This window comes from Myotis yumanensis, unplaced genomic scaffold (genome assembly GCF_028538775.1).
Source record: "Myotis yumanensis isolate MYYU_CA2020_CCGP unplaced genomic scaffold, mMyoYum1.0.hap1 SCAF_2, whole genome shotgun sequence".
NCBI classification, from domain to species: Eukaryota; Metazoa; Chordata; class Mammalia; order Chiroptera; family Vespertilionidae; genus Myotis; species Myotis yumanensis.
In genome coordinates this window covers 58097345-58124061 of record NW_027223753.1, presented here as the reverse complement: position 1 = coordinate 58124061, position 26717 = coordinate 58097345, and the positions used below count along the sequence as shown (strand labels likewise).

Below are 26717 nucleotides of genomic sequence, written 5' to 3'. Positions count from 1 at the left end.
AAAAATTCTGTGTTAGATTAATATTTGCTCAATCCCAATAACATGAAATATATCTGGGAAGCTGAAAGACTTCTAAGGCAAATAATTTCTAATTAATCTCCAAAAATAAAAACTGATATTTTTTATAGAGTTTACTATGCACTGTTGTGGATATTTATTGATTTGTTTATTCCTTTAATTGGCACATTTTTTATTACCTACCTATCATTCTAGAGGGGCTGTGAGGTGTCATGGAGGAAAAATAAAACCTATGTTTGTTTGCTTTTATGTTCGAGTTCTAAGAGACAGGTTAAGAAGCATCAATAGAAAAGTCCCTTATGGAACCTCAATCTTACCCATTTGTGGAAATTCCCTTACACTGGGGTGCTGATGTCCCACTTTGGTTTCTTTGATTTCAATACTGAGTATGTTCCAATCAGATTATTCTTCCCAACCTTACATATCATTCAATTTTCCTTTTTTACTTTTTTACAGATCTTTTGCCAAATGTACATTGTTAACTCTGGGTTTGACTAAATTGATCTGTGGTGGAAAATTTTATCTGGTGAATTGTGATATTTAGAGGTATAGTGGTCAAACACTTAGAATCCAACAGTATTACTAACACTCTCACAGAGCCTCATGATAGGGGTCCAGAAACAGCATATGTTCCTTGTGCCAGTCTCTGTGGGAACCATAAATTGTACCTTTGGAGAAAATCTTCATTTCAGTTGGGCTCTAGTTTCCTATACTTAGATGTGCTAAATATTAAAGATGTGGAATACCCAAAAGATCTGCATGTATATTAATAAACTTAGCAACCCACTATGATATAGCACAGCAGGCATTGTTATTTTCTTGTTACAATATGTGAAATGGTTCCCAAAGAGGTTAAAGAATATACTCAAAATAAAAACTACAGTTAAACCTAAGTCTTCACAATGACTACTTACCATAGCAAACTTCAACCTGACCAAGAATCTTTCAAGAAAATGCTATCTAATTTGGCATCTTATAGACAGACTCAAGATACAACTTATAATCATAGGTTTGATAAGATCTCACATTGCAGGATGAGTGTTCATAATAGTGTATTAAAACCACAATTGGGTAGGCAGCTTAAAATGACTTCACTTCCATGTGTTATACTTAGGCAAAAATCAAGCTCTAAGTAATTGTTATATCTTCAAAAGTTAGATATGTCTCAATGGTACCCAAGGGAAGTTTATTGATAAGATTTAAACTTATAGCTATATAGTCTTTGAGAATGCTTTTTAAAGATATGCTTTTATCTCACTTATAATTGAAATATTTGAATGGATTGAAAATTTTAAATGTTCCTTTTTCAATAATTTAAACACAATGGACCCAGAATTATGCAGCTATTTTCTTATATCTATTCCTTAAAAATAGTATTATTTAAGTAATATGTTTTTAATTCATTTTAATTTTTACAAAGAGCAATCTTAAAACTATAAGCAACACTAAATACTTTATGCTTGCCTGTGGGCTATTTTGTATTTTCTTGATAAAATATATGAATAAATTTTTACTTTCTACTTACATACATGCAAAAGAGAAGTTTGGAAAATATCTTTTTTTTTAAATTGAATTTTAACCCTGATAATTTTTAAGCAATTATAGAGAATGATATTTTTAATTGGCTACTCTTTATTTTTATCTTTAGGATAAAAAAATAAAAAGTAAGCTGATGTGGCTGATTTGTGAACTATTTTAAGGTAATGATTTAAAATATAGACACTGTGTTTCAGCTTATAAATTGTGTCCGATAATAATATATTTCTATATGTGTACCTTTTGAATAATGATATATTCAATGACTTTGGAAAAACTAGCTTCATATAAATGGAGTCAGGTCATTAGAATACTTTGAACTTTATATTATCAAACTGGGTTCATTAATGTGCTTTTTTTCCCTTCAAAGCTACTCCTCATTCTATCTATCCTATTTTTGTGAATGGTTCCAACTCTCTCCTGCTTGTGTAACCAGGGATACATCTAAAACATACCCCTCAACCTTAGCAAGGCAGCCTGAGATCAGTGTGTCTTTATCTAAGTCTTTCTGGAATGTCCCTCTCTCCCCACCCAAATACTCCTACCCTTGTACAGACATGTTGGGTCTATTTCCTAAATTATTCTGGCTCTCCTGCCTTTGATGTCTCCTTAACATCCCTCATTCAGATTGTTGCCAGAAATTTTTCACTGAATCACTGTCAATTTAAAAAAAAAAAAAGGAAATTACCCAAAGGAAACCAATTATCAACAGAATAAAATCCAAACCTTTCTTCTCTCTCTCTCTCTCTCTCTCTCTCTCTCTCTCTCTCTCTCTCTCCTTATTATTTATTTATTTATTGGCATTTAGAGCATTTAAATCACCTTTCAGACCCTCTGAATAGATAACTGGTGGCTTCTCATTTTTTCACTACTCTCCTGAGGGTGTACTATGGAAGAAACATAGAATGGTGACTGAGAGCACAGATTCAGGGGCAAAATAGCTCGAGTTTGAATTAAAGCCAGTCCTTTAGGTTAACTGTGTGACCCTGGGCAAGTCACAGCACACATCTGTTCCTCATTTCCCGCATCTGTTGTGATTATGGTCTCAGGTGCTTTTTGCAGGTATTAAATTAAGCTAGAAAAATACAGTGGATGGTCAGGAAAATATATCTGTGCATAAGTATTTATCTCATGGTAACGTGTCATTGTGACTAGTTTTAGATGCTGCCTTAGTAGTTTTTTTAAAATATATTTTTATTGATTTCAGAGAGGAAGGCAGAGGGAGAGAGAGATAGGAACATTAATGATGAGAGAGAATCACAGATTGGCTGCCTCCTGGGGAACCAGCAACCCAGCATGTGCCCTTGACTGGAATAGTACCCGGGACCTATCAGTCCACAGGCTGACATTCTATCCACTGAGTCAAACTGGCCAGGGTTGTTGCTTTAGTAGTTTTATTACCTTTGTGGAGTCCAAGGGTCATTCTTGTTCATCTTTCCCAGGGTATTCCCTATACAAAGTAGATTCTCAGTAGATGATCCCTAAATTGAACAGAATATATATGAAATATGACAAAGCTGTGCCGAATTCTTTAAAGATAAAATGACTTGTATTGATAGCACAAACATCAGTCATTTCTTTTATTTAAATAAGCTTTATTGAGGTATAATCTACTTACAATAAATGCACCAATTTTAAGAGTAGAGTTCAGTGAATTCTGATAAATGCATGCATTCCTGTAACCTCCATTCAATTCAAGTTGTAGAATATTTTCACCACCCCCAAATTTTCCTTTGTGCCTCTCTGCAGTCAATCCCCACTTTCTACCCTACCTGAGGGAACCACGGGTATGCTCTCCGTCATTACAGACTGGCTATACCTGCCAGTTGTTTTTCATTTTTAAGCTAGACTTCTTTCCATGTTTCAACCTGAATCATCAGTTTCTATATACTATATGGTAGCATGCAAAAGGAAGACTATATCTGTTGTACCAGATCTTATGGGCCTGGGGGTGAGGGTATGGGTAACTTTTAATTGAAAATAGAAACCATCCTTTTGTCATTTCAATGCCATTTAATTCTTGAAACTTCGCTTTTTTGATTGCTTGTTTTCCCTCAGTCGTTTCAGGCACAATCGTAACCTCTGGCATGCTAGAGAATATCCTTATTTTACACTCTGAGCCGCAACAAAGTGTGGGCTGAATACTGGCAATGAATGCTCCAATGTTTGGAGTCAGGGGTCCTGACTACTTTTTTGGCCCATGCTTTTTATGGAACCTTATCAGTGGGTAAAAGCACGCCACATCCTGAAATGCAGGCTGCAGGAGGGACCCCTATACCTGTCCAGCTCTGGACGCTGCCTCTGGCGGGACACTGCCTGGGTCTCTGTGGAGGACAGGCAGGCATTGAGTGGGGTGGGCGCTGTGGCCGCTACACCTGGGGACAGAATGACCCCAAAGAGGGTCTGCAAGGGCGCTGGCATGGTCGCCAAGAGCCAGGCAATGAAGTCACGGTGGCGTGGGGGCAGGGACCGGGGCCGGACGTGGCCGGCAGACTCGGGGCTTGACACACACACACTCACACACAGAGGCCGGAAAGTGTCCGGAGGAAGCCGGCGCGTCACTGGGGACGGAGCCGGGACCCTGCCGCGCCCGCCCAGCCGCCACCCGTCCCGGGGACACCGTCCAACACCCAGTCGCGCTGCCGCCGCCACCACCACGGCCGCCGCCAATGAAACTCCTCCCGCTCCTAGGTGAGTGCCCAGCACCCCGTCCCTGAGCTGCTGGGGGGCCCGTGGCTTGTAGGTAACCGGGGTTTCCCAAGGTGGAGCGCACTTGTCTAGTGCACGGGCCAGGTCTACAAGGAGCAGGGGCGCAGCTTCTCAGGATGTTTTTCTCTTTGGCCTTTCAACTCTGGAGTGCGATATTAGGGGCCCAGGGACTGTCATTGTTTTGTTTTTCCTGCTGACAAAATCCCCCAAATCTTCAAAGTCTTAGACTTTGACCTTTCTTCTGAGCCTTCCCCCGCCCAGAAATTTGGGGAAATCCAAACTATTAACACTTGAGGGAGTTTCCTGGCGTTCCCAGGGGACTTTGAGCCCAAACTTCAGGCTCATTTAAAATACCATTTTGATGATGCTGTACAGAAAGAAAATCGATCACATCCTTGAAGGCGAATTAATTGTGGTTTAGACAGTATATACAGCCCTATAGGAGACTGGGGTTTAGAATTTTAGAAGCAAGTGTGTAAGTATCTCTTGTTACTAGTCAGGATAGCTTATCTGAGGTGACTGAAAATATTCAGAAAATGTGAATGGTTCCTAACTGTCCCTTCTCAAGCAGGCTTGTCTTGAGAAGGCCGTAGACAATAATAAAGAAGGAAGGTCCTACGGTCTTCCGTATTTTCCCCTAAAAACCTACCATTTCCAACTTCGTTTTCAATCACTCTGAAATAAGTCTTGTTGCTGAATTTTGTTGATCAGGTGTGTGGGGGGTTGCTTTTCCGGAAAACCAATCTTTAACCAGTATGCTGTTTTATTTTAATTTTCTCTACTGGGAAAAAAATGTAAAAGAATGTTTTTAATAGAAAGGCAGATCATTAGAACATAGAAAAATAGCAATTGCATTTGTCCTGGATGTTATGTGTTGCTCTTCATCTTAAAAGAACACAAATTTGAATTTAAAAAGACTCAATTTACTGTGATTTCAGCACAGAATCATTCCCAGAGGGGGGAGGGGAATGCTTTGCAATCAGCAGTTACCTTTGAAAGGATCTCACCTGGGTGAAGGTGATCCTATGGCCCAATGACCTAGGAACACTGTATTCTTTCTAAAGCTGGTTGTTGAATTTTAGCTTTGTTGAGATTTCCTCGGTAAACACTGAGATAGAAAAAATGCCTCCATCTTTTTTACTTACTTGCTCTTCTGCTGTTTTTAGCTAAATGTTCCCTTGGGAAATCCTTATCATCTAAAGAGAGAGAAAGAAGACTTATTTGTATTATTTTTATTCTAACTCAACAATGGGAGGAAACTTTTCTTTTTCTTTCTGAAAAGGTTTTTATTTTTCTGTTTTCTTTAGTGGGTTTTTCCACTGTGTTGAATTGTTCTTATACTCAAAATTGCACCCGGACTTGTCTTCCAAATGCAAAATGTGAAATACGGAATGGAGTTGAAGCCTGTTATTGCAACATCGGATTTTCAGGAAATGGCGTCACAATTTGTGAAGGTAAACAATCATTATTAACTCTTTTGGATTTTATTGTAAGGTTAAATTTTGATGTGACTGCTTTTCCCCTGTCCAGAAATTAAAGCTTAATTAACTAAACCATAAGTTTGAATTACCCATGTTAAAATTTATACTTGATCATATATTTTTGATAATTCCATTATGTCTTTTTAAAATGAATATTAAAGACTCCCCTTGAACTTAAGCTGGAAAACTAAGTTGCAAAGAGCAGAGTCACAAAGAACAGAGTTCATGACTTCCAGGCTCTATTGCTAAATGTGGTGCTCAGATACTCCATTTAGTTCTCGATTATCTAAATTTGAGGATAATATTAAGAGAGTTCAGGTTTTCCACAGCTACCCTGGGTGATGGAGAGAGGAAAAGAGGAAGTGAGGGAGGGAGAAGAATTTTGAAAATGCATTCATTGTGGAAAAGTAGACCTCATTTTAAAAATTTTAGACTAGAGCCCAGAGCAAGAATACTAGGAGGGGTCCTTCTAGAATGCAATTTAGCCATTGACTTGATAAGCATAATACCAGCTGATAATCAAATTTAAGTGATTTCTTGTCTGTGATCTTCACCACCACCACCACCACCCTCCTCTTTCTTCAAGAGTCACTTAATCTTTCTTAATTCACTGTATTCATTTTTAGTATAATCTAGTTTTGACTGAGTCAATAGAACAACATTCTATGTAGAAGAGAGAAAGAGAAAAAAGTTTCAAACCATATAAATAAGTTTTAAAATATAAATGTCAAGTTCAAATTAGAACCATGTGGTTTTATACTATTTATATTTAAGATAATATGGACTTTTTCTAATTAAGCCAGGATATTGCACACTGTTAACATGCATGTGTTTGCTTATAGCATAAACAAGTTTTATCTTGTAAATCAATTTGATAAGCTCCTTAAAAAGATTAAATATGCAGTATATTGTAAGACCAAACCTCATTATTATAATTAGTGTAAAGTTTAACAAATGTAGAACAAAGCTACAGTAGCTTAATGTTGCATTAGATCAGGCCTTTCTCCTTGTAATATACTCATCTACAAGCATCACAAAATTCTTTCCATAAACAATCTTGCATTTTTATTGTATATTTAATTGAATGGCATTATGGAAAGTTGATAGTTGAGTGATCTTCAAAATACTGCATCAAACATATTAGTGTGCTTTTCTGCTAATCATTACAAGTTGAACCAAGGCACTTCATAAGTAGTGTTGTCTTTTTGTTAATTAGATATTTTTCAACTATTGTGATTACTATCATTAACATCAATAATTTTTCACAATTTGAAGCATCAGCAGTCAACCAGCTGTTATGTATTTAATGATTTCTATAAAAACATCTTTTCCTTGCTGCCTAAGTTAATAGCCAGCTGATGGGCAGAAAATATTTGCCACTGGAAAAAAATACTTCAGGACCTTAGCCTGCAATTTCTTCTTGCACAAAACACAATTCATAATAGGAATAGTTTTTCTTTTCAAGTTCTTTTTAACTTAAATCACCCACCTTTGTTTAAACTTAAATTCTCTTTTTTTTAGCTTAAATCCCATTCTTATTTAAAGAAAGTTATATATTCACTTGTTTTAATATTACTAGCTGAGGTTTATGACATCCTCTTAAAACTATTCAAACATTTTTTTTTATCTTTTTCACTTTTTATTAATTCACTGTCAGATTTTTTTTATTTTTAGTAAGTATATTTAATGTGCTTTTTAGAATTTAATTAAACTGAAAATATTATCAACTATTTTTGGCTTCTTTCATCTCTAGAGAAATTTCCTATGTTTCCTGTCTTTCTTTAAGATTGGTATTAGGTAAATAAGAAATCACAGAACAGGAGTTTTGTTTCAGAAGATGCCTGACAGTGGCTCTCAACCTTCCTAATGCCACGACCCTTTAATACATACAGTTCCTCATGTTGTGGTGACCCCCAACCATAACATTATTTTTGTTGCTACTTCATAACTGTAATTTTGCTACTGTTATGAATCGTAATGTAAATATCTGATATGCTATATGTGTTTTCCGATGGTCGTGACCCACAGGTTGAGAACCATAAGGTGCTCCAAGTATTTTGTGCTGGATATGTATCACAGGGTATATTAATTGAGCGATCAGTGGGAATTGTCAGGATATCAAGGGTATGAACTTCTGTTAACAAAGAAGAGTCATTGGTAGGTAGTAAGTAGCTAAGTCTCATGACCAATTGTTGTGTATTAAGATGACCCTGTTGGTAGAGTAAAAATAAATTAGCAAGGGTCAGTCAATCCACAAAAGGCTATTTTATCCAACCTATCAAAACAATAGTACTTTATATTTGTACAGTGCATTATCTTTTATGTCACGTGTACCAATGTACCTCTAATTTTTATATAAACTTTCGAAAAAAAAAGTACAGATGCTATCTTTTACTTACAAATACCCTTATGACTGGGTATAACTGGTTCTGTTGAGCTCCATGTTACAGTCTTTTGCATATGAGAGAAGCAGGACTCTGAAATCTTAAGTGAGTTCTGCAGTGTTTGAGGCTAAAGTGATAAAGCTAAGACTCAAATACTGGGAACTCAACCTTTTCTAGATTACCAAAAATATAAAAATGTTACTAGTCACCAGGCATAATTGTGTAGTACAAGTTTTTAAACCAAATTCCATTTTAATAGGAATTTATTTATTATTTCAACAACTTATAGAGGTATGGGTGGGAATTTATTTACACACTTTTCTTTATGGTGCTGGGTGAAGATAAGACACAAGATGAAGAAGTTTGTGTAAAAATTGTGGGGTATATATAAAGAATTTTGAAATGGATCTCTCCTACCCATCCCAGGTAATCAGGAGGGTATAGTCGGAAGGCTCGGAAGAATGTTTATGTATATCTAAAATATGAAATTGCTGGAATTGGAATAAACTGCTGGAGAAGTGAGAAGCTGGTACAAGGGGGTGCTGTACAGCACATGTTTGGGTGGAAGAGACAGTCTCCCTATTCTCATATAAACTTATTAAGTGGGGCTACATTCTTGGACATTTCATGGAATCCGAATGGGGTTGGGGGAAAATGTCCCAGGTTAGCACAGGAAGGATCAAGAAAGATGTCATTGCCACCTTTTATGTATGTATAGAAACCTTTTCATGGCTTGGGACATAACTATTATAAGCAACATCACAAGTATTTCACAGAAAATAATGAAGTCTCAGTGCCTGCACCCAGGGAGACATACTCTACATTTAAAAACAGTTTTTCATTATTATCTGACTAGTAGCCCGGTGCACAAAATTCGTGCACATTAAAAGGGAATTAATTGCCCTAACCGGTTTGGCTCAGTGGATACAGCATCGGTCTTCGGACTCATATATATATAGATATGGGTAAACAACGTGATTTAACAGCCTTTGAATGTGGGATATATATACATATATATATGTATATATATATATATGTATATATATATGTATATATATATATTCATATATATATATTTCATATATATATAAGTAAACAACGTGATTTAACAGCCTTTGAACGTGGGATATATATATATACTGTATATATATATATATATATATATATATACTTCATATATATATAGATATGGGTAGACAACGTGATTTAACAGCTTTTGAACGTGGGATATATATATACTTCATATATATATATATTTTTAAAAAACTTACTGTCAGATTTAACATTTTCAGAGTATTGACTTTTTTTCAAATGAAGTATACCATTTTTTGTTTTTATTTTAGGCTAAAACATTAACTGATGATATAGGTTGCTGATGATAGAGTATCAATTATAATAAAAATTAGACATTGCTTTTCTAACATTAGTTTTCATTTTGCATGCAAAATTGACATGGCAGTTGTACCATCTTGTATTTTCTTTCTGTTCAGCAATATATTTAGGAGCTGCTAGGAAATTTTAATTAAATTAAAATTGTGCTCTAAATGTGGAATTTTCATACATGTTAATCCTCAAGTAAATTAATGGTAGAAAGAGCAAAGGGATAATGGAGATAGTGCCCTCAATAGCACCAAGCAACTCACCGAGTCTCAGTTTTTTTCTGCTTCATTTATGACAGCTCTACTCTTTTGTCAATATTTTAAGATTGTCAAGTTTATTTAGAAAAATTTATCATTCCTTTGTTCTGGAATGTCACTTATCTATAGTCCCAGGTTTGTAGGTCATCGGCATACTTCATAGCCAGTTCCTAGTTGTCTCAAGAAGTAAATGAACCAGTCTTCTGATTATCAATTTTCTCATTATTTCTCTTCTTCCTTATTTAGTCTTGCTAATGCTTAAATAAGTAACTTCCATATTTATAGCTTATTTACAAAAAAGAGTAATAATATTAAATACATTAAAATTAATTTTAGTGCTTTCTGTGAGCTAGACTCCATTCTAAGCACTTTGCATAAATTTATAAATTTAATCCTTATAACAGGTCTCTGAAATAGGGCTAGTATTACCCTCAACTTATAAATTAAGTAATTTTCCCAGAGAAATCACTTTCAAAGAGTTGCCACATATGATCCTCAAAGTACAATCTGAGATACGTCTATAAATAAGGAAATTGAATCTCATTGAGATAAAAATGAATTATTTTGGTTCTCCTCCTCCCACTTTGATTCTCTTTTTCCCCACTACATGATATCAAAACAACTGATAAAAAATAAAAAAATATATTGTTCATATTTATGATACTATAAGAATAAGTATACTAGGAAAGTTAAAACTATTTACATGTTTCAGTATCTTGATCGGTTACAATGTTTTAACTCCTATTCCTCTACTGCCTTCCTGCCCAGTGTACTGAACAAAGAAATGAGTGAAATCAGGGTGGGGCCATGAGGAGTCTATAAATTGAGTGAACCTTTCAAAGCAGAATCCACAGCCACTAAACCGGGTCAGTTCAGGGCATGCAGAGAAAGCTACAGTGAAAGTGATGGCTTTTCCTTGTGGTGATGGTATCCTATCTCCTTCCCAGGAAGGGTGTGGGAATCTAGGTGACTGGTTGAGACACTATTTTCCAAAGGCCACACAGATCGGTCTCCCTATTCCCCACTGACGTTTGCTCCAAGTTAAAGCCAAGAAAATACTCCCAAAGGCAGTGTTGTCATCTGCCTGGAGGGAATTCTTGAGTGTAAAAATTAATGCCACTTTCCTGCATACTCTCTCCATGTATGTGATTGGAATCATGTCTGAAAATTGCTGCGTGCCACCCATGTGTACAGGGAACTGAAGTCTCATGCATTAAAGAGGTTGTAATAGGCTGGCAGGCAAAACCTGGGCCAAATACCTGTAATAATCAACATTGTTATTTAATTATAAACATATGAGTCATGTAAGGATAACTAGTCATCGGAGGAAAGCCAACAATACAAAGCATACAGATGAATAAATAAAACAATGGCCTGGAAAATGTAACTCTAGGAGGAGAAAAGAGATTGAGGGGAAAAGTCCAATTTATAACCTCACAGAGACTCTGGAAAATTTCGCAACTAAACAAAAAATAGAATTGACTTCCATGTACAAAGAGCTATCACACCACATAAATACTTTCTTCTTTGACAAATCCTAGAAACTCCAGGTTACTCAGTTCCTGGTACCTCCTTTCTCTAACCTACCTCTGCCTTTGTAGCAAGAGGCATCAAGACAATAAGCTGATAAAATTGTCAGTGAATAAATCAATGCTTAAAAATGGCCAAAAGATTGAGGCTAAAGTCTCCATTCCTGGGTTTCTTCTCTTACAAGGGTAATCATGCATAAACAGGGAAATGACAAGGAACCATTTTTTTTTTTTTTTTACACATCAGTGGAAGGTACACCAGGACACATTCACCTAATATCCTTTTTTTAAAGTTGTTTAAAATATTACAAATATTTTAAACAACTCCTTTTTTTTCCCAATTGACCTTCCCCATCACCTAATATTCTTGAGTTCATCAAGGAGAATCAATACTCCTTTTTATGATAATCTATAATAATCTAATTTTACCCACTTGTGATTTTTTTTTAACCTGGATCGACCTCTTCCAAATTCCTCCCCACCTTTATCTCAAAGGTGAAGCAAGGTAGCCAATGTGTTTTCTGACCTTAATTACATCATTTGCGTATCTTTTTATCACATTGCAGTGTCATTACTATGGGATGGAATCTATATATGGTAACCAGGAATAGCATATTGTTTCTGAAGAAACTCTGCCCCATTTGATTATACCAGAAGTTTGTTACTGACTCACTTATAACGCCTGTTGTTATAATATTATCTCATCCCTATGCTAGCCGTTTCCCCCAATTGATTTTGTGAATTCACTAGCTAATATGTTTTTTTTTTTTATCAAACTATGAGAAAAAGTTTATTTAGGAAATCACATAGGTAGGAGAAGTGAGCCAGCCATAGAAGAAATGAAGTCAGAAAACAAGTTAGAGAGGCAAAAGAAGGGCCCTTGTAGCTTAGGAGAAAGAGAGAGATAAGAAAAATACACCTGGGGAAGGGATGGTGAAAGGAGCTGGTATGCTCCATAGAGAGAGCCTCTTACTTGCTAATACTTTTGATTGTTCCTGCAGCTGGGGGAAGGAAGGCCCAAATCGGCCCTGGTCACTGGCCAGGCCTAGGGACCCTATCCCTGCACGAATTTCATGCACTGGGCCTCTAGTGTTATCTATATTCTAGCTCTATTCAACTGGGATTCTCATGGTAAATCACAAAGAACATTCAAGCCTCAGTTTCTCTGTAAAATGAGCTGATGAGACTAGGATCTTTATTAATGTCTCACTTAGCTTTAAAATCTTTGATTCTGTTACTGAGATAATAGTCAATTTCCAGTTCATCTATTTTTCAGGATAACTGGATTTGGGGCTCAATTTGAAACATGGACTAGAAAGATATACAGATTTCAATCTCTTGCCTCTAAACTCAGCGCACTTTCCACTGTACATTGTTCTTTTTAACTTTGGTCTCTGGAGCTGGCATTACCAATGCAGACAATGTTTTCAGTTAGTCCTTCTGCTTCCCTCTTCCCTACTTAAGACCTATGACCCATCATGATATTCTTTCCTGCTGAGCCAGGATCTGACCTCAACACTCTTCTCCAGACAAATATTACAAATCAGTAGAGGCTGACACATAAATAAAACTTATTTCCCATGTTTTCGCTAGTGACTTTCTCCTTTGGAAAGAATTTCTGGACCAATCTTCAATGAACCCCACTGAATTACAGTGCTGAAAAGTACAGTATTAAATATAATCTGATCAGCAAGAGAAGCACTATATCAGAGTCTCTTGAATCATTAAAAACAAACCATAGAAACCCTAGCTGGTTTGGCTCATTGGATAGGGTAGCAACCTGCGGACTGAAGGGTCCCAGGTTTAATTCCAGTCAAGGGCACATGCCTGCCTGGGTTATGGGCTCGATCCCCAGTAGGGGCATGCACGAGGCAGCCAAACAATGATTCTCTCTCATCGTTGATGTTTCTATCTCTCTCTCCCTCTCCTTTCCTCTCAGAAATCAATACAATATATTTTTAAAAAAACATGTTAGAGATCTCAGTTCAGGAGAGCTGGGCTCTGTGTTTAAAAAAAACAAAAACAAAACAAAACAGAGGGCTATAACACCTGGATTTTCTTATACATGTTCTCCTATTGTAGAGCTTTAATCACTGTAATATGAGTTTGAGAATAACTCCTTTAAATAAGATGCCATGCATATCCATTTTGGAGGAGGATTGTGATTTGTGTGGCTTTATAATTACCATTTAACTATCATGTGGAACAAAATGCCGCAAGATGTTACTTCTCCTCAGGCTGCAAAAGGACTTCAATGATTATTTGTTTATGAGTGGATGAGGAGCCAGTAATGGTGAAAGTGATCAGAGGAGCAGTCCTCTTAGCTAGAAACAAATAGCCAAATTTCACCATTCTGAATTACATATAATTTCAGGCAGCAAAATACTTTGTGTTATGCTCAATAAATGAGACAATATAATCAATGTGTGTGTGTGTGTGTGTGTGTGTGTGTGTGTGTTCAGGGGAGAAATTGGCACTTTCAATGTTGTAAATATAATCCAAGACTCATTGTCAAAGACCCAGTTCACATGCCACTTTCTTTGTAAGGACTTTCTTATTCTATCTGTGAAGAAAAAAAAAACTTGTTTCTTTTTTCATGTTCCTCATAATTCCCTTTAATTTTGCTTTTATATATAATATTGGAGTAAGCAGGTCTCCCTGCTTTTCAGCCATCCCTGGGGAATCCTATCAATGATCATTGTTTGAGTACAGTGACTAAGTTCTTATTCCATTATACCCTTAGAACCTACCAAAATTTCTTAGGTCCAATTTTTAAAATACTTTGGACTGTTGTTGAATGGTTGTTCTTATTTGTGGGTGCCCCATTCTTATTGTACCTTGCCTATGTTTAATTTATTAGGACATTGTGGATGATATTTCTGCTTGGGTGTATCAGTACTGATTTGTTTAAATCGTGTCCATTGTTAAAGGCTAGTACAGCAAAATTACCTTAAGTATGATCCCATTCCAAATATTTTGCTGTAAAGAAAGAGTATCCATGATAGCCAGATGGAAAATTTGCATGACCAGTTAGCATCCTATATTTCACACTGGTTTTCTCTAATCATTTTCCTACCTTATTTTGAGTGACCTATTATGCCAGGCTGAATTTTCATTAACCTAATTATTGCTCTTTTGAACATTTTCATGAATTAGGAAGTGGTGTGTCCTAAGGCAGGACCAGTTGTAATGCTAGTACTGGTGCTTTGTGATGATGGACTTCTGATTTGGAGCCACTCTGGCCCTGATCTTCAGACTCTCATGAGTCATGCTGACTATGCTATTTCCTTCTGCATCGTATGTATCAAATATGCCTTTTACACAAAACCCTAGAAAGTGTGAAATTATTGGCTCTTAAAAAGAAATGATATTTTTACTTCTAATTAATTAGTACTTTGACAGTTTTTTTCTAATTTCAAAAAAGTTTAGTTTATGTATTATTGAGACTGTCTCCCATTTATCACTCCTTCCAGTGCAACTGACCTTTCTAAGCACAATTGATATGAAGCCGCATTTAACGATCAGTACCTTTTTAAGATGAAGTTTTATCTTTTTGAATTAATGTGCACAAAGTGAAGGACTGTCATTGAAACAAACTTTGTTTTTTTATGAAGCTCTAAATTTGATTAAAACAGAATAAATGATCACATGAATGAATTGGGAAGAAATAAACTATTTTTACTCTTTGTAACTTTAAATTATTTCATTAGAATTATGATACTTCCAAATATAAAGATTATGAAGAAAATATTATCTCCATCCACAAAAAATATTTCGTTTTCTATTTTTTAATAGAGTCTTTAATGAAGGTCCGTGTATACAAGTGTGGATAAATTGAAGGGTGCTGGTGAGGCATGGGGACTAACAGTAACTTGGAACAATTCCCATTCCCAGAGCTGCAGGGAGAGGGTGGAGGGAACCCAGAGAGAAATGGAACCTTGGAGAATAGGTCCCTGTGAAGAGCCGAGGCTGGGGAACCTGCCACTGCCAGAGGGGGCACTAAAGGTTGGAGGTTGTAGGAAGGTTTTACCAACTTCCCTCTCTTCCCATCCCTCAGTCTCCAATCAGGAACTCCACCAGGGAGTCTGGGGGATGCTTGTGGTCTGTGGGGATCAGCCTCCTGGGGCAGAATGTAGGCAGTGAAGGGTCTTTCTGGTGCTCTGTCTAACAGGTTTTTAATGTTCACTTCTAGGCCTTTATCACAACAACTTCTCCATACAGGTTTTTTGTTTACTATGACTTTGCTTATTTTTATTCTTTCCTGCTTGCTGAGAGTGTGTCTCTATTTTCTCCCCATGAAAAGTGGAGTCCTGCATGGCATGTGTCCTAAGCTCTGGCATTAGGAGTCTTCATGCCGAATGCCCCTGCAGATGGTTGACGTTTTTGGTTAAACTGATCTCTCAAAATTTTGTAGGAGTGGTTCTCAGAGTGCATTCCACTGAGCACTCCTCTTATCACACATGGAAAAGGGTTTCACCATTAAATGCATTTGGGAGAGTGTGCTTGCTAGTACCATTAACTTAATGTGCAGAGGAGGAAATCTACATCATTTCTGAAAATGTGTAATTGCAAGAGAGATTACATGGAATATTGGAAAGTGATTTTGGTAGAGGAAAAAAGGTTCTTTTATAAAACAAACTTGGAAAATGATGAATGAAGCAAAAACAAAAACAAAAACAAAAAAACCCACCAAAAAACCCCAAAAAACAAGAAACAAAATTTTATACTGAGGCCTTTTCAGGTATTTTTTTTTTTTAATTTTTAAAAATGTTTTTTAACTCTTCCCAAAAGATACTCACTTCCTTGCTCTGGGAAAAATTGAAGCATGCTGTAATTAACTAAATGATTACTTGTTTAGGAGAATGAGGGAAAAATGGTTTGAAAAACAGATTATCTCAGATAATTTCTTCTTCCTGTATTCTTGAGATATGATTTTATATCCAGTATTTTACCAACCATCAAACATCAAACTGTTCCCAAAGATCTAAATTTACAATATGCTTGTATAACTTGTTAGCCATCTGTATGAGAAAAATACCACTGTATAATGTACATTATATAGCATGTGTATAAATGCATCATGCAGTTGGAATGTTAAAAAGTTATAGAATAAAGCATATTGGTCTGGAATAAAAAATTTTATTTTCTGAATATTAAAACATTAAGGCAATATTAATAAGTTAAATATAAATATTTTAGCTCCTTTAAATATTTTGGTCCATTGCCATTAAGAAAAAGGGCACCAGCCCTTAAGATACTATAGACATATGTGTAGTTCTGAGTAGGGGGAGAATTAGGATATTAGGATAAAACAAAATCTGTTTAAAGAAATTGGAAATCAAAGAACTTCAACACATGAATGTAATAGATGATGATATTTAATACTCAAGTCAAAGAGTTTTCATTAAAATTTGTGTTTGTCTTGCATGTCATTGGTCAGACAAGTTCAATTCCTGCAAAATCCCTTTACATGGAATTTACCGCAGAGTAATGCTATTTTCTATATTAACATGATTTTCCCACAATTTTACAGTAGTTCAGATACTTATATTATCAAGAAATCCAGATTAGTGTATAGTTTCATGGATTCCCTTTATAATTGTTTGAAAGTTCCCAAATGAATTGCTGGAATATACAATATCAGAACTATTCAACCTTGGACTGGTTTTAAGGAGGAAATTAATACTTTTGACTTTTATTTGCTATGAAAAGAGCTAGTGACGTTCTCTAGGAAGTTTAGAATCTAACCAAACACTGTAGGCTACATCACATTCAAAGCCTTGTGCCATTTGTGAAAAGTCGGGAGAACCCAACGACTGAGTTTCTGTACTATATTTTTTAAGTACACAGATTTAATTTTAAGGTTATGGTTTGACAATAAAATTTGCTATATGAGTGTTTTTGACTGATAAGAAATTGATTTTGTGGCCTTGATACACATTAATTAAAATATCTGGCAATGTGTCAGGGCTAGATTTAAGGAAACACATGTACTGGGAACCCTATCATTTCTTCACATTAAACTCACAGGTCAATCACGATGTTATCATTATAAGGAAGGAAACTACTTTTTGCTACTGTGGAGTCTGAATATTCTCCCCCGATTGCATAAAAGCGTGTTTTATAAAAGTGATGTTATATTTATCTGATTCATTATATTGAAGGTGGAGCCTTTTAACTTATTTAAGTGATTTACTTATTGATGAATACAGTACTTTATATTTTCTAATATTAAAAGTTATATTTGTAAAGTAAGAATACAAGCACATGAGCTCATTTAGGCATAAAATTTACTTGTTTAAATTATTCAATGCATTTTAGAATGTAGTTTTTAAGAAGTTACAATAGAAGGGAGGAAGTAAGTTGTCAATGTTCTCCATATATTTTACATTTTAGCTTAATAGGTTGTGTTTATACAGGAAAACTAATGGATTACAGAGGAGAGTTAAAACAAATGGTGAAATTCGTGATATTTTCCCAAAGAAAGCCAAAATATATAATTTGTTTGAGATTTTTGTGGGCTTGACTCACCAGATCAGTTACCTATTATGTAAAATAATTATCCTGCCAAGTGGACATCTCCACTGTATTTCTCTCTTGTGGATATACAGCATCAGAACCAAAAATTTGGGTCATGTGTATTTAGTGACTTCCTGCGGTTGGCCTTCTGCTGATCAAAGAACATCTGAGTATTAAAGAATTTAGTATGAAAAATATAACTCAGGTTGTGTTTAACATTTACAACTGTTTTATTGTGCATTTTTTAATTATTAAAGTCAACATGCATAGACAAACAAATCAATTTTGATGAGATTTCAGCACAGAATGTTAGGTGGTTCTAACATTTGCTTGATAGTTGCTCGTTTGTGGCAAACATTTTATATTTTGAAATAAGAGAATTGTATAATCCTTTGGGCCGGAAAGGTTGTTATGCCAGGTTTTTTTGTGCCATATGGAGGATAAGTTCTAAAGATAATTTCTGGACCTTTGTGAACACAGAGATCTATTGAGAATACTAAAGAAAGTACAACAAACCTCTGTTGGATATGCAAGGCAGGAAGGCGAGCAGATGCTTGATTATAGTGTTATGTTTGTTCAACTAATGTTATGTTCATTGCAGCAGTTTCATAATGGAATACCATGTGGAAAAGAATGTGTTTTTATGTGATTTGGACTCTGAATTTCAGTTTATTAGTGGACAAATGTGTCAGAAAAATTTTAGTAAAGGCCATTAATTTTGTTTTATAGTCAATAATTTCATTATACTTATCCTTTGAAAAAATCAGGTGGTTGCTTTAAGAGTAAATAAGAGTCTGAATTTAAGCAAGGCTTTGGATTATAACCCATAGTTCAATTTCATTATTATGTTGAGAAAAGAAACATCAAGTCTTATGAATTATTGGTAATAATTTTAATAAAAGATTCCAGTGATTCATATATTGCTAATATCTTAATATTTTCAGGTCAATTCATTTATTAATGAAAAAGTAATTGTCCTTATAACACTATTTACAATTGAATAGAAATAAGATACACTTATTGATCAGGATTTAAAATGAAATTTTGATGTATAATAAGTATTCATTAAATACATATAATAAATATAGGAGAAAACAAAATGACTACTGTTTATTTTAAAGTTGGTTTCAGAAGCTGAAGCATTATGAAGAAGACCCACTATGATAATCAGAGCCTCTACTTTTTTTTTTTTAACTCTCAGGAAAATCAATTTCCATTGATTTTCAGACAGAGTGGAAAGGAGGGACGGGGAGGCAGAGAGAGAGAGAGAGAGAAAAAGAAAGAGAGAGAAAAAGAAAGAGAGAGAGAGAGAGAGAGAGAGAGAGAAGCATCTTTGTAAGAGAGGCACATTGGTTGCCACGAGAGAGAGAGAGAGAGAGAGAGAGAGAGAGAGAAGCATCTTTGTAAGAGAGGCACATTGGTTGCCACCCGCATGTGCCCCAATAGGGGCTGAGGATCAAAAACCTGCGACTAAGGTATGGACCCTTGGCTGGAAATCGACCCATTGACACTTCAGTCTGAGGGCCGATGCTCTAACCACTGAACGAACACTCGACCAAGGCTGAACCTTAACGTTTTAGATTCAACCTATGACAATTTCAACCAAGATTTATCAAATATAGAATTACAGTGTATTGTGGGAGGTGAGGCCATAGGAAAAGCAGAGCCTCTAAAGAAACCATGGGATCAAATCCTGGTTCTGTCATTTACTAGCTGTCAGATTTGGACCACTTTCTATATATCTTGATATAAATAGTTTCATTAACATCAAAATATTTTTGAGGATTAAAGAAGATAATACAAATAAAGCACTTCATTATGATACTGGTTATATATAAAGACCTCAATAAATGATTATTGTTAGTAATGTAAATCTGTCAATCACATTCTGCCAAATTAGTTTTGGTAAATTCATTCTCTTTCTACTTCTCAAACCATCCAGAAAACCAGATTATCTAGGCTTCTAGGTTCTGAGGTTAAAGTTACACATAGAATAACAAGATTCTCTTCTGCTTTTCCCAAACTCTACAAATATGATTCCCTATTTGTTAACAGTTCATTAATTTTTAACTTACATTTTAAGCTCACTGTGTCTGAAGGGAAAAAGAATTAAATCATTTACTTATTAGTAAGCTTTCTTTAAAGAGTGAGTTCTTAAAATATTATTTGTACCTATCATTTGGTCAACATAATTGAAGACTGAATTTAAACTAGAAACAGGTTTTTTAAATGTCAATGATCAGAAAACAGGTTTTTAAAAAATATTAGTATGGATATATACCATTATTAACAAATATATTAATATCCATCTTGTTTATTGCTTGAAAACAATAGGGTTTCTATGAAGCCTTGAAGAAATCTCTGCATTATAAAATTCTGAATATTTTTGTTTAACTTAACAAATCTGCTACTGAAATTTGCTATTTAAAAGTGAACAGATTACAGATATTTCTATATGTGAAGTTTCTTTTCACTATTTTGCAATTTCAAAAAAGGACTTGCATAATACTTTGACATAGCTTATTTAAATAGAGAAATATATATTTACATATGTGTTTTTGTGTGTATATATATCATATAATATCACTATAAATAGTATCGTTTTATATATATCATATTTATTTTTCATTGCATAAGATTGTTCTGAGAAAAACATAAAGGTAAATAATTTTGCAAAGTGGAAGGATTGAATATTTGGCACAACTTTGTTTCAAAGATGAAAATTTAGTGTCTTACCTCTCAGTATAATCTCCAGGTATATTCTTAAACTCTGAGAGAAATCATGGATCCTTAGAAAAACCTCATGAAAGTACAGGATTTTCAGTGCCTGGGAGAAATGATGTGTATGCATTGATGGGAACTTGTTGAGAGGAATGATTGGAGTTACTCTATCATGATTCTGCTCTTCTGTGGCTGTTCAAGCATTCAACAGTGTAATATCTCAACCTGAATAATGATAGATTTGAGTGAAAACATGTCAAGACACCTTTATTTAGTTTAACAATATTTCTGAGTTATGGTTTAACTTATGTCAACTCAAGATGGTCAAATATTTACTCATTGCATTTGAACCCTCTGTAATTTCTTGGAAACCTTTCCAATAAACGAAAAGTAGAAAGGCAAAATAAGAATCCAATGAATTAAAAATGAAAAGGAATCCTTTTTGAAACTAAATCTCACTTACTATTTTTTTTAAAAAGACAAAACCAACTTCTCAACACTTGGCCAGTGGTGGAAACTCCCAACAGGCTCTCCTCAGTCTAAATTACTTCACTCTAATTTTTTTAACCTATCATTTCAACATTACTGTTATTAAGGAGCTGATGATCAATTGAACTCTTTTAGAAAGTCCTGAAATAAAGTGTTTATACCCTCAATATAATATTTGCATTTTGTTATTTGGCAATAAAGTACTAGGTTATGACTAAATTCCTTCACTTTTAAGTTCTGTAGGGCCTTGATGTTATCCATAGAAAAACTGGATTCTATTTTCAGATATTTGCATGTTGAATATTACATTTTCTTCTAAAAATAAAATAAATTGCAGGCCAGTAAAGGTGAATGCAGGCTCATCAGGTGGAGACTGTTGAATTGGTCAGGAAGAGAGAATATTGGCTTACTCAAGATCAGTGACCAAAAGGATGGAAGAAAATAGATAAGAATCTATACTAATAAAAGGGTAATATACTAATTAGGGCAGACATCTTCCAGACGACCTTCCAGATTTCCTTCCTGACAAAGCTGCAGCGGCTGCAAAGGACCAAGGTGTGCCTGTGAAGGGCCCAGGCTCATGCCAGCAGTGGCAGCAGCAGTGGGGTAATGGGGGCGGCTCCTTCCCCTATCCGCCAGGTCACCTCTGGCAGAGGGAGGCCAGACTGCAGCTTAGGCCAGGGACCAAGGCAGAAGTGGTTAGGGGCAATCAGGCTGGCAGGGGGCAAGTTAGGGGCAATCAGGCCAGTAGGGGAGCAAGTTAGGGTTGATCAGGCCAGCAGAGAGGCAGTTAGGGGTGATCAGGCAGGCAGGCATGCGAGTGGTTAGGAGCCAGTGGTCCCCGATTGCAAGAGGGATCCCAGATTGGAGAGGGTGCAGGCCAGGCTGAGGGGACCGCCCCCCATGAATTTTGTGAACCGGGCCTCTAGTGATATATAATATGTAGGGATCTATAGGTCTTGATAATAAAAGGGTAATATACCCTTGGATATTCCAAGTGAAAAGCAGAAAAATGAGAAGGATATCTCTTGGGTTTGTTATATGAACAATTGGGTAAATGATTAGGCATCTGATGAGAAAACATGAAGAAAAATGGATTATTTCTGTTTGGATATGGTATGCCTATTATGCTAATATAAGAGGAGACAATAACACATATTGGTCTGAAACTTAGACAAGACTTACGTAGACAGAAAAAAAAATTGGAGTCATTAGCAGAATGTTGTTCTTAATAGAAGCCATGTAAGCAAATATGATTACCTATAGAAACTACATAAGAGATCATTGAATGAAAATAAAGAACTAAGTAAAAGCCCTAAGAGACTCAGAGACTCCAATATTTAATAAATATGGAAAACAAAATTGACAGGGGATTTATAAATGTGGCCTTAAAAGTAGGGAGACCTTGTGTGTTATCATTAAAGATAAGGGAATGGGTACATGAAGAGAAATGGAGAATTCCTGATTCAAATGCTACTGAAAGGCCCAATAAAAATTGCAAAACACCCTATAACTTTTAAGATAGAGATCAATGGTGACATTAGTAAGAACTACTTTGGTGAAGTTTTGGTGATTGAATCTAACCTAGAATGGGTTGAGCAGTGTCTGAGAAGTAAAGAAATCCTTCTAAGTAGTATGATTATGAAACCAATATAGAAATCAACCAAATGTATAGGCTGTTGGAAGGAATTGAGTAGAGAAAGAGTAGAAGATGACAGAAAAGACTAGAATAAAGTATACATTCAATGAAGACAAAAATGCACAGGCTCTCGAGCATCAGAAAAGGAACACCAAACTAAGTGAGGATTCAGAGCAGGAGGTTCTGGCTTCCTTATAGGCACAGGTTGGCATTCGCATGCTATTTAAAAAAAAAGGCAGGGGGAGGGGGCGATAAATGTGGCCTGCCCGGAAAATCACAGGACTATTGCAGTATTGAAAAGGAAAGGATAGCAACAAAGAAATTATCCACATAAAATAACCAAGCAGTCTTTGCCAGTGCCTAGATCAGGATGCTAAATGACAGTTCCAATGATGCCAAACTTCCTATCTTTTCCCATAGGTAACCACCGTGATTTCTTTCTTACTCAGCTCAGGCTGCTAAAACAAATACCAAAGATTGGGTGATTTAAACAACAAACATGACATATAGCTCTGGAGGCTGGGAAGTCCAAGATCAAGGTGTTAGCAGACTAGGTGTCTGGTGAGACACTCTTCCAGGTTTACAGATGCCCATTTTCTCTTTGTTCCCTCACGTGGCAAATAGGCAACACTCTGGTCCTTTCATCTTCTTACGTAAAAGAGGACTAATATCAGTAATGAGGTCTCTACTCTCCTGAACCTGATTGTCCCAAAGGCCTTACCTCCAAAGACCATTACATTTGGGAGTTAGGGTTTTAAGATAGGAATTGGGGGAAGAGGGACACAAATATTTAATCCATTGCAGTATCCCTTACCAACATTGGCTAAACTGTGCTTTAGAATGTTTAGAATTGGCATGGGAATTAATACATTATAATTAACGATGGTAAAAAAATTTTTTAATCCTGCATTTATGCTGTAAATTAGATTTTTCAGACTGCATATCTAATATATGTATATTTATTTACTTATTATACTTATATACGTCTACAATATGAAACACCCCAGAATGGAAATGTAAAAAGAAATCTATGTGAATATACAAAGAAATGTTAACATTTCTTCCTATATATGTATGGCTAATTCTGCGTGCATTTTGAGGTACATTTTCTCCACTGTAATTTGGAAACAACTGTAATTGATGAGGTCCTCTTTAACAAATATACCATGGTAGCCTGCCATGGTATATACTGTGTGGCTGTCTTAAATCATGCATGGATGTTGTAATTATTGTGCTTTCTGTTAGCTGTGGATTTAGATATTGAGATTTGCAGATACTCTTAACTAATGTTCTTGGGGCGGGGGGCGGAAATTCATCTGAGATTGAAAATTTACTGTTAAAAATAACACTGACAACTCCTTCCAAAATATCCTTTTTAAATGATGCCAATGTGGCATGATTTATCTATTTTTGTTCCATGACATATGTTATTGAGATTAAAGTGCTTTCAAAGCATCATATTGCTATAGAACACCACTCTTATGGTCAAATTCATCTTTAGACTCTTTATCCAACATCTTTTCCAAGATACATTTTTTTTCTATTTTTGATCATCTTTTGAGGCATTAACTTAGACTATTTACAGACATTTCAAATAGAACATCAGCTGCCTTTAGTTATGATGAGCTAACAATTTTGAAAATATTTGAATTTGAGTACAAACATAGTTTGCATTTAGATTTCAACTTTATTAATTGCAAAATATTATTCCAGATCCATCTTTTGAAAGTTTGAATAAGAGAAGAAGAATAATGCATACTGCTTTTTAAGATTTTAAGATTTTTAAGATTTTTGTCATTCATCTTTATTTAGATGAAAAATGAGAGATTATACAAATAGTTATCAACCGATTTGAAGTAACTATCAAAAAGGTCAAAATTAAGATTCTATTACTAAGCTAAATTCATCAAAAAGGAATAAACTTTATTTTTCATATATTTTAAAATTACATTTTTGTTTTTATAAAAGTGATGCATGTGCATTACAAAAATTTCAAGTCATTTAAATAGTAGAAAGAAAAAAGCAAAATATCACTTAAATCTCTATGCCCACCTCCCCCAAGCCTGCTTTCATGTAATTAATGAAAATTAGTATGGAGATTTTTCCATGAACACTTAGAAAAGGATATTATAGATAAGGGAAATGATAGATGATGATGATGATGATGATGATGATGAAGAAGAAGATGACGATAGATGATAGATAGATGATAGATAGATAGATAGATAGATAGACAGACAGATAGATAGACAGACTATTGTAACAGTTGGGTTATTATTTTACTGAAAGGTGCCCACTATCATTTTACTAAAAGTTAACAGAAGTGAAGGAAAATACTATTCTAATAGAAAGTATACAATATATACTATACACTGAAAGATGCTCACTCTCATTTTACTAGAAGTTAACAGATGAAAAAAAAAAACCTGTAATGAGCCCAAAAGAATTGCTGATTCCAGATTTCTATTTTTAATCACCAGAGAAATGAATTTTAAGAGAACTGTGTACATATAAAAATATATAAATAGAATCAGCCTGCTGAGACAATTTTTTAAATACTTATTTTAATTTCAGACAGTAGTTTGCCTGCTGCTACAAAAGATGAATCAATTACATAAAAACACTTTCTTCTCCCTTCCCCTCTCTTTTTACCTGGTTTTGTTGCTTATGCTATTTTCGCTTTGTCAAGGCTTATACTATTGATATTCTCTTCTTCCACAATTCCCATAGAATATTAGTCTTCATTTTATGTTTAAAACCTTTCAATGCTTTGGTTGAGTAATTTTCACTATTGACTCTCCATGTTTTAGGGGTTAAAATATATCTTCTCTAATTAGCTGAATTTCATTATTGAATCTATTTTATCAAGAAGAATTTCTGACCACTGTGTTCTCTGTAGTCCTCTATATTTGAAAAGGTCTAACAGTTCCTTTTGTATTAGAAAACCTTTTTCTGGACATACTATTTTTTTAATGCATTTTTTGTTGTTACTGCTTATACAGTATGGTTGTGTTGGATTTACCTGGTTATTTGCTCATTTCTTTCTCAGCATTCCCTAATGTTTACCATTCCTTCCTTCTGTGTTCAATATTCTTTGCCCTGAGGTTCACCATTGGTGGCAAATTTTGCAGTGTTTGTTTATCTGAAGATATCTGTATTTTTTGTTTTTTAATTTAATGTAACATCTAAGTTGACAGATAAATTTTACCTTAAATCTGTGAAATTGTATCATATATTATTTTCTAGCAGTCACTGTTTAAAAAGTCTGTCATTATCTGTCTTGACTCTATAGCTGTGTGTATTAGCTTGGGCTTTCTTTTTTTTTTTATTGTTTTTGTGATTAATCACTATGCTTTAATTATGTTCAATTTGTAACAATGAAATTGGGGGTCACCACAACAAGAGGAACTGTATTAAAGGGTCACGGCATTAGGAAGGTTGAGAACCACTGAATAAACAATCCTTTGAAAGGCAGAGAGCATAAACCAATCAGCTTTTTTGCTTGTCCTGAATCATCACTATCTTTTGTCTTTTTTTTTTTTTTAATTTTTATTTCTTGAATTATTACAAAGAGTATTACATATGTCTCCTTTTTCCCCCCCCTTGACATTCCCCTGGCCCCTACCCCCCGCCCCCCCCCCCCCCCGCCCCGTGTCTTGTGTCCATTGGTTAATCTTATATGCATGCATATAAGTCCTTCAATTGGTCTCTTAATCCCCCCCCCCAACCCTCCCCAGGCTTCCCACTGTAGTTTAACATTCTGTTCAATGTTGCTCTGCTTGTGTATCTACTCCTGTACATCAGTAGCTTGGGCTTTCTTAACAAAGTACTATAAACTGACGTCAGGTGTCAGCAGCATTGGGTTCATCCTGGCATGGAGAGAGTCACCTTCTGGCTTTGTCCTAACATGTCCAAAATAATGTTTATAAGGTCTTCTGTTTACAAGACCATCTATGCATGTCACTATGATGTGTCCAGGCTTAAATTTCTTTTCATTTTATTGCTTGAAAAATTGAATTTTCCTAAATAGAAACATTTTTTGTCTTTATTTCTAT

General features: G+C 35.2%; 1 protein-coding gene across 1 annotated transcript in view; it reads left to right on the top strand.

The window, feature by feature from the left end:
• The first annotated feature begins 4066 nt into the window (after positions 1 to 4066).
• ADGRL4 (adhesion G protein-coupled receptor L4) overlaps positions 4067 to 26717 on the top strand; it is a 103813-nt gene continuing 81162 nt past the window's right edge. Inside the window, exons 1-2 of the mRNA XM_070405457.1 lie at positions 4067 to 4245; positions 5571 to 5717. Coding sequence (XP_070261558.1) covers positions 4224 to 4245; positions 5571 to 5717 — 169 coding nt within the window. The 5' untranslated portion in view covers positions 4067 to 4223. The remainder of the gene's footprint in view (positions 4246 to 5570; positions 5718 to 26717) is intronic.